The following is a 13,654-nucleotide window of genomic DNA, read 5'->3' on the forward strand; positions in this document are numbered from 1 at the left end:
CACTGGTGTGTTCCATTATTTCTGTTTATACTGTGTATTACGCACTTCAAATATATTCAGTTATTATGAAGCAAAATACGACAACTGCGCTGATTTCACCAAAAACACCAGACATATTTTTGTAAGGATTCTTTTTGATAAGCTCTTGAAGATCTGAATGATGGGCTTAAAACCAAATAAATAACATAGCTTTTTTGCTGCATGTAGTAAATACCTTTGAGAGCTTTGTGGATGACAAATGCACTTTTTTTTTTTTTTAAACGGATTACAGTACCTGCTCATGACGTTATGCAAGATTTGTAAATGTAATAAATTTCAGACCTGCAATATAAACATGTAAACATGCATTCTCTAGTCTAGCGCCAACGCTGCCAATTTTAAAAAGATTCATTCATCGGAATAAGGACGTTTGACGTGAGTGATATTCCATGCCTTACAAAAGTCTTGAGTCATTACATCAGCTTTTTTATTGAAGGCCAAAAGGAGCATCAGCTGACGGATGAGGCCTGCTTTTAAAGAGGCCTGTCTGTCTGATCCAGGAGGATACTCAGATGAAAATGTGCTGTGATCTGTTTCAGAATGGCATTTGAGGTTGCTCTTGTACAGACTAGTGTGTAAGCGGTTTGTCGCAGATGAGACCACGAAACAAACAAGTACTTAATTATGAAATAAACTTTCAACTGCACATCCAGCTTACACTCGAGGTGATCGAAATACGCCTGTGCCAGCGAACGATGTTGAAAGTTATCAAGTGACTGAATGTCCTTGTAGTGAAAATGCAGGCTCAAAGAAACTGAAGAGAAGAATAAAAAACATAAATGAATACAGAAAACAAATAAACTCATGTTTTCGCTTTTTCTCTCTGTTTTTGTCTATTACTCTTTGTTTATTAAGTTCATTTGAGCCACAAAGTGTGCGCCACCCAGCATTTCACTGGGAGCCGTACTTGAACGGTCCGGTCACCTCTGCTATAAGGTATAAGAAATTGGTCTACTAAATGGAAAATCTGTTTTTCTCTATACCCACAGGGTATGTGTACCTTACAACTGGAACAGGATTCTTCATTTTTATTTCAAAGTGACACTTTGGGTTTGTACACAACTATCAAATGGCACCTGTAACTCAAATTAAAAAAATGTATTGCATTTGAAAGTAATGAAAAGAGGGGGGAGGGTTAAGAAATCACTTTGAAATGACTCATTAAAACCTGAAAATTAAGAAACCCTATCTTCTCATTCGGCACTTGCCTTCAATAAATCCAGAGCACAAATAAGGTTTATTAATTTGTTAATGTTTTTTTTTTAAGCTTTATAAAATCCTGGGAGGGAAATTCTTCAATGTGTTAACTTGAGTGTCCTCAATCTGTCTTCAAAGTTAGTCAGCTCTGCTGCCTTGCCTATTGAGTCCTGGGCCTTATGCAGAAATAACGGTTTTGTGATGTGGACAGCACAATGCAACAGACTACATTAATTTAATATAAAAATAAAAATCGTAACTTGAAAGAATGGCCACTTACAACATTTTCTAAATATAAGAAATAAAGAAGTCCTCAGTGATGGTTTGTTATATAAACATCTTTAATTGCTGAATACAGAGGCAATCACGTGGGTCACAAATTAAGGTATCAGTAGTAAAAAAACTGACTGTATAAGAGACTGTTCTTATCTCATTCTAGTGCAGGATCTAAAGGTAAATATTTAACATCTGGGTTGAAACTGCTGACTTCATTGCTGCAAGAAAAGAAAAAAAAAAACAGATTTTTCTATCCATCCCTGTGTGGTACATAACACAACACAACATAAGAAAAGAAAGTATTAAGCCTACATCAAGAATTTTAGTGTTTCCTAAGTTAGTCCAAGATTAGTGCTGATCAAGATCTGCCTATAACTCTAGCATGTTACCTTGGTAACGAATGGCTTACCTTTGCTTTATTCTGGACGGGTAAGTAAAGTTTGAATTCTGCTGGAAGCTCATCTTCCGAGTACAGTCTGTCTGAGAAATACACTCTTCGAATACGACAGTTTGCATGAATCTGAAAGAAAAAACAAAGAAAACGCTATCACTACAAGAGCGCCTTTAAAACACTATCCCTCCAACATGCTTCACCCATGGGTTTAAAATGATAATCAACAAAGACCATCTAATCTTTAACTTTTCCCAAAACGCCGGTAACAAAGCAGCTTGCAATGCGAGTCCACTAGGAAAACTAGACTAACACCAACAGAGCTCACTCCAACACTGGCTTCACATTTATTCCATGACATCTTTATTCATTACATTTCCTTAAACGCCAGGAGATAAATGAAGTTCTGTAACAACAGCACCACCGACCCCTGTGGCTGACCCCTTGCTCACCTGCACTCGGAGGGTCTCAATGTAGTTGGTCCCGTACGCCCGGCGTGTGAAATCAGACAGGTTGAACTGGATCTGGTTCCAGCCGTCATCCAGTCGCATGGGCATGGTGCAGATGAACGGCTTCACCCGGGTGGTGCTCTGGTAGTTACTCGCCCGAAAACGGCGTCTGACGTTCTTGTCATCCAGCACCTGGAAATACAAGACAGTGCATTCAATGCAATGCTGCTGCAAGCTGCGTTTAATAATGTACTTATTCCCCTGTGTTAGCCAGCAGCTGTAAGTCACAGCAATGTCTAGCCTTTAACTGATAAAAAAAAAAAAAACTTGGAACTTGTATAACTGTGTATTTTTAATTGGAAGATATATAATGTTGGATGCGTTCACTGCATGATTAGATATAATTATAAACGAAAAGCAGGAACTTAGAAGTGACCAGGAGTGATAAGAGTACAGGAAGGTGCCAGGTCAAGCATAAAACAAGTTTATTAGAGCTATTTGCTAGATCAGAAGAAAGTAAGACTGCTGTGCCCTGTAAATATGCACAAATACCTATTTCATCCTTACTAATAATAAAGAATTAGAATACAATCTGGGTTAATCCATCCCATCACAAAGACTCACATCGGTGAGCCACTTAACACCTGCCAATGATATCCGAGCAGCAGATTTAACATGTGCAAAAACAGTCAAGAAAGAGTTAAACCATCAGCCATATAAAAAAAAAAAAAAAAAAAGCAACACAAGTGGGTCGACATACAAAGCAAATTCGTGCAGGAGGTTCAATTAGAAAGGCTTGCCAAAATTTTGCATACTTGATATCACAAGTAAAATTCCAAACTACAATTAAAAGGTTTTGTACTGGCTGGCTTAAGCTAACTAACACTGTTCGATTCCACTGTACGAGGCTCAAATTCTTGACTGATGTGCAACAGTCCTTTTTAAAAATGTAACTGATTCATGACTGATTTGTCTTATATCCCGTACACTGACTAATTTATTTAACTTTGAGAAATGTTAAAACAGCTTGTGTGAACTCTATGGTGTTGCCCTGCCATAAAAAAATATGCATTACAACAGAGATTCTTAGAGATGAAACTTAACAGGGTACATATTGTGCACCCAGTGACTGAAGGGGATATAGCATTGCTAGATATATGATTCGGTCAGGTGTGATTGAATCGGCTATTTAAACAGTGTGGGTGTTGCTGTCAATCGTATAGTAGTGTGTGTAGTATGCTCTGTTGCACAAATGAGGGTTTGGTACTCTGCCACTTGCATAGCAATAAGGATGTATGTGTACTGCATTGATATGGTGTGCTGGATCATGCCCAGGGTTTCCCCAGTTCTAACTCTGGCATTACGTAAATAACCTTAAATTGATATGGACACACTAAAAACTTTGGGATTCACTGAACACAAAGGGCTTCATGCTCGAAATTCGCCTTTACAAAAAAAAGAAACATTTGAAGAGGAGGATTTCGGTAAAAATGTAGATCAGAAAAGCCAGTTTAGATGCTTCCATTATTTTTCAGCCTAATCCCTAAATTGATGATTGTTTACAATGTGGTCTGCTAGTGTAAGATTAATAACAAAACCGTACCCCAACTACTCCAGACTGAATACGAGTCAGGGTTTTCGCCAGCGCTGTTAAGCGTAACGGGCCGTTACATTGTTAACTGGAAAAATGACGGTGTAATCAGGCCGCTACGCTGTGTTTTCAGTTTGCGTAACGGCCAAAAAATAATAATACTATGTAACACAATTTCTGTTCCTGGGTAGTAAGTGTTATTTCCTAATTGCTTATGCCTCAAAAGTAACAAGTAACTTAACATATTTTAGTCACACTGGAAAAACTTTAGCCACTTAACATACTGTTTCAGCAAGGCAAAAAGACGTGCATTTTATCTGAAAACACCTACATATTTGCCATATAATGCCATAACCTACCATTTACAATACACATAAATATGAAAATAGGAGGCACTTTTTTACACAGAGAATTGTGAGGGTCTTGAATCAACTCCCCAGTAATGTTGTTGAAGCTGACACCCTGGGATCCTTCAAGAAGCTGCTTGATGAGATTTTGGGATCAATAAGCTACTAACAACCAAACGAGCAAGATGGCCTCTCGTTTGTAAACTTTCTTATGTTCTTATGTTCTTATATTTAATTTGCACTATAACTCTGATTCCCATTTAATAAATGCCAAACTTAGTCCCACGTGAATGAGTCGTGGTCCCAGTGTGCTTGTGAATGTTGTCTAGTAACGTGTCTTGTTATGTCTAAATGTTACATGTTTTCACTGGGTTTTGGGGTATAAAGGGGCAGCTTGTACGCTGCTGTGGGCTGTGCTGTGGTTTGCTGACCTTCTCAATAAAACTTGAATGAGATCTTGCTGCGGTCATCTGCCTCCGTTTTCACCCCGGAATGCTACAATATTAATGCCTCCCTGACCAACCGCAGCTCCAGTTACACAACATTGTACTAATGTGATTAATATTGGTAGGATTGTACAGCCACTACTGTGTTTAAAAAAACGTATGTTTGAAACCATGGCATCTTCACTCCCTGTGACTAGTAGTATCATGGTCATGTTTTAGTTGTGTGCATGGGTGACTGCTATTCCATTCTGGTAATTGGTCTGTACAATTTGTTTTTTTCCTTTTGGATGCCATGTGGGGTTTTTTTGTTTTGTTTTGTTTTTTTGTTTTTTACAAGCAGCTCTGTCTGCTGATTGTTTCTATTAGAGCCTCTGTCCACCTGTTTGTGGCATGGATATGTTACGTGATGACGCTAAAGAGCTTTCATTTGGCAAAATTAAATCAAACTAAACAGTCTGTATTGACTCATCTACCAGCACACGTTGAATGTGCTGCCAGTATTGCTTTCCCCTCCACAGGATGGCGTCCATGCGTTGCTAGGAAGTACGTCATCCTATGACACAGCCTCTGCATCTATCTACTGACAACCATAGATATAGAATATTATACATGCTGACAACTACTTCCACAAAGCATAAGCATGTGCATGACTTGTCCTGCCTCCCCTGCTGTGAGCTGCGAGGATCTCCGTTTCTTGCCCCGCCCCGGCACCGGCCCAGGCCCCACCCCCTGCTGCTCCCACCGCCATGCTGTGAAAAATTCCTCGTGACAACACTGCTTGATTAAAAAGGCAGTCTTTAAAGGCAGTCTTTTAAGAGTAACCAACAAGTATAATTCAGCTGAAAGCACATCAAAAGCTGGTTATACAAATGTAAACCTTACCTGGACTTCAAATGTGAAATACTTCTTTAAGTTCTTGATAATCATGACCAGGAATGGAAGCTTGATACCAAGTGTCTTCTTTGGATCTGCTGGACATGTGATATACGTAGTGCTGAAAAAATAAATAAATAAATAAATAAATACATAAACCCATACTGTCATTTCTGTATCTTAGTAACCAACAAAAAATACACATGCTGCTGAGGGTTTTTAGGTTAGACTGGAAACAATTCAGAACATGTCAGGTGGAGCTAATGTGGTACACAGCTTTGTGGGAAATTAAATCTTTCAAAACTTCCTAACATGCAATAAAAAAAAAAGTAGTGTGCAAAATTATTAGACACCTCAAGATTTGTCATTTATAACCTTCAGATACGTACCTGCCTGAAAACCTCAAGGTGTGAGAATTTCAATTTTCAGTGAGTAAATCAGTGATATACAAACAATAGACACTCATGTGTGAAATTGTTAGACCACTTTGTGCTTTAATTAGTCCTCTTAAAGAACTTCTAAAAAGTTTCATGCATTTTACCATTTGTGGCTCTGTGTTTCATTTATCTCACTATTTGAAATGAATTGCATGTGTGACCTATTAACGCCATCAATTAAATTAGACAATCACTAATTTCCCTATTTTGACAATTTTCCAAGATTCTGTTACGGTGGTTTGATTAAATATGCACAAGCAGTGGGGGGGGGGTCTAGTAAATTTGCACACTACTGTACATTTAAAAGTGTGTGTACTTTCTCTGCAATAATACGCTTAAAATCATTCAGATTTTGATGCACACGGTTCCGATGGAGCAATAGTAAATGTCAGGACAAATCACATGTTTTATGTGATCCATGATTCAGATTCATAAAATGCTTTAGTGTAGTTGAAACCATGCTTTAACAAGTATTTTGTTCATGATGTTATTTGACAGAAAGAAAAAGGAAAGAAAGGAGCCAAACCATCTGTACTGTTTTTTGACAACTACACTCACCTGACATTTGTGCCTTCAACCTCCAAAACCAGCGACTGGATGTCACTGTCCGTTATCCTTTTAATGTGTCCATTTCTCACCTGAACATGTAGTGATATAAGAGACGTCAGATTCAAATGCAAAGGCGATGCATTTAATAGTTTGGGAAGGAAAATATTTAACAAACAAATGCTTCCTCTGGCATCACAGAATTCTAGCATAACAGAATTTGACCAAATAACACAATCTGGTTCAGTTAATCAGTAATTCAATATTAAGTATAAAATATATATATATATATATATATATATATATATATATATATATACCACACACACCTTTACAAGGTGTGGGTGCAGAACTGCCCCAAATACTATTACAGTAAGCAGTACAGTGCTACATACACTATTACAGTAAGCAGTATGGTGCTATACTATTACAGTAAACAGTATAATGCTACACTATTACAGTAAGCAGTACAGTGCTACATACACTATTACAGTAAGCAGTATGGTGCTATACTATTACAGTAAACAGTATAATGCTACACTATTACAGTAAGCAGTGCAGTGCTATTACAGTAAGCAGTACAGTGCTATACTATTACAGTAAGCAGTGCAGTACTATAGTAAGCAGTACAGTACTATAGTAAGCAGTACAGTACTAGTACAGTAAACAGTATAGTACTATTACAGTAAGCAGTACAGTACTATTACAGTAAGCAGTGCAGTGCTACACTATTACAGTAAGCAGTACAGTACTATTACAGTAAGCAGTACAGTACTATTACAGTAAGCAGTACAGTACTATTACAGTAAGCAGTACAGTGCTACACTATTACAGTAAGCACAGTGCAATACTATAGTAAGCAGTACAGTACAATAACAGAAATTTGTTTGGTTTCTGTCTTCAATGAAAATTTTAATTGCACTGCAGTACAGTTATGGTGACCATATGGCTCAGTGTTCAGCGGGACAGTTTGGGACAGCTCAGGCTTTTCAACTCACAACACAGGGCATTCTGGTAAGCGTAGTCCTGCTTCTCTTAAAGGAAAGAATGGTACCTGAAACAGGTCAAATGTACCAGAATGCATTGGGTTGTGAGTTGAAACAGCCTGAACTGTCCCGCTGAACACGCTGGCATGTTCTTTGCATCAAATACATGACAATATTCGCCATAACTACTGGCAGACTCCCGGCAGTCTAAGGAAAACTATATTTCTACCTCAGCAATATTAAACATGCATTCCTACCGCTAAAATCGTATCGTTCGGTATTTTTGTTCCTACCTTTTTGTCCCAGATCTGAAGAGGTTTGCTACCGATGCTGTACAGGATAGACAGAAACCCACTCTGGAACGTGTTTTTAAACATCTCTTATTTCTTCTTCTTTTATAATGTATTTAAAATATACACAAGACGGCTTAATGTACTGTTTTGTTTAATTATTTTTTATTATATGTTAACCTAGTTTCAAACAAACAACTACATCACATTCAGAAAAAAACTGCCACCTTCTTCACTCTTCAAAACAACCTCCGGGTAGAATCAAACACTCAAAATGCAGAAAATAATCAGTTCCGCTGCGGTATGAAATTAAATAAGTAAAAGAAGCTGTATAACACTGAAATGTATTCTGGCTCTGACAGACGATATTCTTGAAAAAAAAAAACAGGACGGAATTTTTAAATACAGTTCAAAATCTCAAATTAATTACATACTGAATACAGTAAAAAAACATCCACTAGAAATCTCAACCAGAAAAAAACTCGATAAATTACAATATTGCACTTTGTGTGGTGTTGACTATAGCGCGTCACCTCAAATTGTAAGACAAATAAATAATAATAATAATAATAATAATAATAATAATAATAATAATAATAATAATTATTATTATTATTATTATTATTATTTCTAACAATTTTATATGCTCAACCATGCATTGATTTACCCTCTAAAACAAGTTACGTAACTGCTTTTCCTATACAAACCCGTGTCTAATTTAAATTCTCCGCCAGCAGCAGACAACTAGTCATAGTTGCATGTGTGAGCCCTCGTCTGTATTTTAAGTTGCTTTGAAACACTGCGCGGGTTCCTTTATCACATCGGGCTCTTGATTTGTTTACGCACTGAGGTAGTCATAGTAACACAAATCTGCTTAATCGGTTCAAGTGGTCCGTGCCTTTGCAAGAGAGATCCCAGTCCCAGGCAGCTCGGTTTAATTTGAACGGATTTTTAAATTTGATTCTTGTTAGTTGCTAATCTGCAGAACTGTAACTATAGCAACAACAGTCATCATACTGCGCTAATAGAGGTGTTACTGTAACAGTGGTCTTCAATTCCAAGAGGAAACACAATTCGATATGTCAGTACAGCTGTATATTATTATTATTATTATTATTATTATTATTATTAAAAGCACTTCTTAACCAGATCAAGTTAAGAACCAGGAAAGTTTGTACTGAATGATTGTATGTTTTTGAAGTGTCTGTTCTCACAATTTATTTTCACATCATAGTTTTCAGGTTTCAATATCTCTCCCTGTCTGGTGCAGTCACTATGCACCTGCCTGTTCAGAATGCTCTGCTCCTCCACCTTGTCCATATAGGATTGACATTTCTTTTCTAGCGCAACTGCAACACAGACCTTTACTAAACGGTTCAGTTTTACTGGGTTATGCACACACAAAGGCAATACAAACAGAGAGCCAGGCTGTTCAATGGACCCCAATTTAATCAACCTGTGCAAACAAGCGAGGTTTGTTACTGAGAACATAGCACTGCTGCATAGAGACTCCTGGATACAGCTGCTCCTCTCCAACCCATGAATCTGTTAGCAAGCAAGGAGAGTAACTGATTCCTCATTATCAAATCAAACTACTTATACAGTGCCTTACAAGGCACATAACAGAAAACAGTTCAAAACATTAACAAATTAATCTGAAAAAAATAACAGCAATAAAACTCTAGTACATTATTTATTTATTTATTTTAATCAGTGGGGGAGTTGTTGCAGCTTTGTTTTTTAAAGAGCAGGGACAATTAGCCTTAAGTTGCCATGTATTATGTTAAGAAACAGCATCTATAATAATTCATTTATAAAAATGTTACAAATCTGTAACTGTAGACCACTGATTCATTATAAAGCATAAAAACATTATATATGGTTGAGTTATAATGGAAGTATGATCTCACGTAATGATCAGTTTACAAGGAGCTGTATTCACCAGGCCTCCTGTCAACCAGATCACAGCTACCCAACTTCACTCTCAATCCAACCATTACTAACTAGATACCCTATCTGCTTCATATTCAGTTTTGGGTGTAAGTATTCATGTTGAATGTTTCTGTTAAAAATACCTTGATGCTAGATAATGTGAAGGAATAAAAAAATAAAGACAAAATGATACAAAACAACAGACCACACAGACCATAAAATAAAATTATAATTCTTTATTGTTCAAACAAGTTAAAATTGACAAACAGTATATTAAATATCCTCCAGTCTAAATCCTTAAATGGCTAAATAGTGTACCCACAAACACAGAAATATAGACCACCATAAGAAATAAATGACTACAAAACAGTGATGTAACATCCACCCATTATTCTAATTAAAATAGAACAGAAAAACTTCTCTCAGCTACCTCAACACCTAAAGTGAATAAGTGCATACAATTCAAAAACCTATACCCCTCACTAAGAACAATAAATAGTTTCACCAGTCCCCATATAACCTCCCTGCTGGTCGCTCAGCTCCCTTCCGACACACTGCCTCTACCTGAAAAGGAAAGGGAGGGATGCACGTCCCTGAGTTATGTAGTTCCTTGGCCACAGTCACTATCAGTTTTTTTCTCGCTCCACCTCTACGGCTAATGTCCTTTATGCATGTGGCTACTGACACTTGACTTAAAGGCACATTAACCCGGCCTTGAGGTGTGGCAACCTCCAGGTCCCCTGCATTGCCCAGGGCCGTGTTCACTCCCTTGCGTCCCAGCAGCACGTCCAGAAGAATAGCTAGGGCCAAAGAGCACACCACATGCATGTATACAGCAGCAATTGTCCTTTTCAGCACAGCAACACTTGTTTGCATACAATTGGTAGTGAAAGCAATATACTCCCCTGGTCACACAGCCCTTTGCTCTGCTGGGTCTCCTCCCTCTGGGTCAGTCTGTCTGTCTGTCTCTGCAATGCTGATGCTCTGCCCGTTTCAATATACTCCCCTGGTCACCCGGCCCTTTGCTTTGCTGGGTCTCCTCCCTCTGGGTCAGTCTGTCTGTCTCTGCCATGCTAACGCTCTGTCTGGTTCTTGGTTCTTTGTCCTCCACTAACGCTGCTCTCAACAATTGTAGACAATAATACAGTTCAATGTGCAACTAGCAATACTTCAGAACATAAATCCCACAGTCCTGCAATATAGGTTCCAAGGTTTCCCAATGCCTTCTTATAATTTCTCCTAACCCTGTGTCACCCTTCTATACACTTCTGATCTTTCACATTCACAGTCCTAATTCCATAGTGTGCTTATTTACTGAGCTCTAACTGGTCTGTTAGGACTTTTTTGATAGTGATATTATTCTACTTTGAACCAAATGGAGACGACCAGAACTCACTCAATTCAGGTTTCTTTGACCATTTCACAATGCCAACTCAATCAATATGGTTCGATGGTGAAATCAAATAAAGGTAATGGGATTCATATTTCATTGCATCTGTCTTTTGAGCAATAAAACGTGATGCACAGTTCTGTAACTTCAGTTTTCTCTCCCTCTTGATTGAATTACAGTGCTTTGATAGCCTAAATACAAATCATTTTCTACAGGAATGTGCAACAGACCCAGGTTATTGCACAGCATAATTGGAAATGATTACCATTATGTTGTGAGGGCTTTCTTCATAACCAACTTACTAGCTCATCGTGAGCACTGTAACACAGGGGAGCTACTGCTGTGTCTTGTGGCAATTCTGTGAATGGATATCCATAACAGAAAATCTAATAATCATTGGTAGCCTACAGATCATTTTTGCAACAAAGTAATATCCTTCATAGAAAACAGTACTGCTTTACTGCAGTGTATTTAAAGAAAACTTGTCTTAGAATTTTCAGAACGCATGCCTTGCCTTGAGGTTTGTGAATATTTTGCAGTACAGTATTGTACTTGTCAGCACATGTATTCTGAAAGGAACAACAGCTGAAGATGTTGAACAGTGTGTGCCACTGCCTCCAGCACTGTAGGGCATCACAAATGGGAGTACCGAAGCAACCAAAGTGGCAGGAGAGCCCCCAGATGGCTGTGGCACATTGATATAATTCACTCCTCAAACCCATATATTTAGTGTATATAGCAGCTTACTTAGTATATAGTAGATTTGAAGTCTGTCTGACATTGGACCAATTTAAGATGGAACAAGCCGACAAAGCATCGCTCAGAGAAAGTCTGTAGCATGATCCGCAGCTGGTCTGCCTTTACTGGGGTATTAGGGAGGAGGCTAAGTCATGACAGCCAGCTCCCCATCGATACAAAAAATGGAATCGCTACAAACCATGACATAATGTATGAACCAGACTTCATTTTTATTCATATCTTTTGTGAAAAGCACAGTTGAGACAGTAAAGAAAAGCTGAGCTGTTGTATAAATGCAGAAGTCCTGAGCAAAAGCAAGTTGGTACCATGAAATGTATAATATAATTTAGATTGAAGTAATTTACTTTCCCACCTACAATAGACCTTCTAAATGGTTTCCCTCTTCCAGCAGTTCTGTGTGATAAAACACAGCTGAGGAAACAGGAAGATGGCTGGTGGCCCTGACATTTCTCCAAGGAATGTCAAAGACAATTGAACAGTAAACGGACTACAGAAGGCCCATTGAATGGCCAAGTGTACACAATGGTAACAGAGGGAAAGTACTGTCTTTGTTAAGTCTGTCATCAAATCACTATTTATTTATTTATTTATTGTCTTTCAATACTTTATTTTTATATGAACATTGTATTTTAATATGTCTAAAGAATAGGATAAAACCGTGCTGGTGCAGGTATGAGATATACAAAAAAATAAAAAAATAATAAAAAAAAAGTTTATTGTGACGATACGTTTTTAATATGCTGAACATGCAAATAGAAAAGTATTTCTTTGTTTTTGTTTTTTTTTCAAGCGAACTGCCACAATAAGATGTGCTCAATGTGTGCAGAACTAGACACCAGCAGCAAATATACAGTGTGCTCAATGTGTGCATTGAACTAGTTCTTTTGAACTAGACACCAGCAGCACAATATTTGTGCTCAATGTGTGCATTGAACTAGACACCAGCAGCACAATATACAGTGTGCTCAATGTGTGCATTGAACTAGACACCAGCAGCACAATATACAGTGTGCTCAATGTGTGCATTGAACTAGACACCAGCAGCACAATATACAGTGTGCTCAATGTGTGCATTGAACTAGACACCAGCAGCACAATATACAGATAGACTAGACACCAGCAGCACAATATACAGCGTGCTCAATGTGTGCATTGAACTAGACAAGCACAATATACAGCGTGCTCAATGTGTGCATTGAACTAGACACCAGCAGCACAATATACAGTGTGCTATGTGTGCAGAATAGACACCAGCAGCACAATATACAGATAGAACTAGACACCAGCAGCACAATATACATGCTCAATGTGTGCATTGAACTAGACACCAGCAGCACAATATACAGCTCAAGATTGAACTAGACACCAGCAGCACAATATACAGTGTGCTCAATGTGTGCATTGAACTAGACACCAGCAGCACAATATACAGTGTGATGTGTGCAGAACTAGACACCAGCAGCACAATATACAGTGTGATGTGTGCATTGAACTAGACACCAGCAGCACAATATACAGTGTGCTCAATGTGTGCATTGAACTAGACACCAGCAGCACAATATACAGTGTGCTCAGTGTGTGCATTGAACTAGACACCAGCAGCACAATATACAGTGTGCTCAGTGTGTGCGTGCTGCTCAGCATTGAACTAGACACCAGCAGCACAATATACAGTGTGCTCATTATTTAGGCATAAGTTGACTGC

General features: G+C 38.2%; 1 protein-coding gene across 1 annotated transcript; it reads right to left on the reverse strand.

Moving 5' to 3' along the window:
• Positions 1 to 1,559: 1,559 nt before the first annotated feature.
• Positions 1,560 to 8,404, reverse strand: cfap20 (cilia and flagella associated protein 20). Its single transcript, XM_041249171.1, has 6 exons — positions 7,872 to 8,404; positions 6,605 to 6,684; positions 5,619 to 5,730; positions 2,356 to 2,544; positions 1,922 to 2,032; positions 1,560 to 1,730 (listed from the first exon to the last, which is right to left on the reverse strand). The coding sequence occupies exons 1-6, from the start codon at positions 7,953 to 7,955 to the stop codon at positions 1,725 to 1,727; spliced, it is 582 nt and encodes a 193-aa protein (XP_041105105.1). The 5' UTR covers positions 7,956 to 8,404; the 3' UTR covers positions 1,560 to 1,724.
• Positions 8,405 to 13,654: the final 5,250 nt, after the last annotated feature.

The sequence above is a fragment of the Polyodon spathula genome, chromosome 4, assembly GCF_017654505.1.
Source record: "Polyodon spathula isolate WHYD16114869_AA chromosome 4, ASM1765450v1, whole genome shotgun sequence".
Lineage (NCBI taxonomy): Eukaryota > Metazoa > Chordata > Actinopteri > Acipenseriformes > Polyodontidae > Polyodon > Polyodon spathula.

Excerpts from the sequence above, each read along its gene's own strand:
- cfap20 (XM_041249171.1), bottom strand. The coding sequence starts at position 7,955 with ATGTTTAAAAACACGTTCCAGAGTGGGTTTCTGTCTATCCTGTACAGC. Across the intron at positions 6,685-7,871 it reads TTCAGATCTGGGACAAAAAG|GTGAGAAATGGACACATTAA; the intron begins GTAGGAACAAAA and ends CTACATGTTCAG. Across the intron at positions 2,545-5,618 it reads ATTTCACATTTGAAGTCCAG|GTGCTGGATGACAAGAACGT; the intron begins GTAAGGTTTACA and ends TTGTATTTCCAG.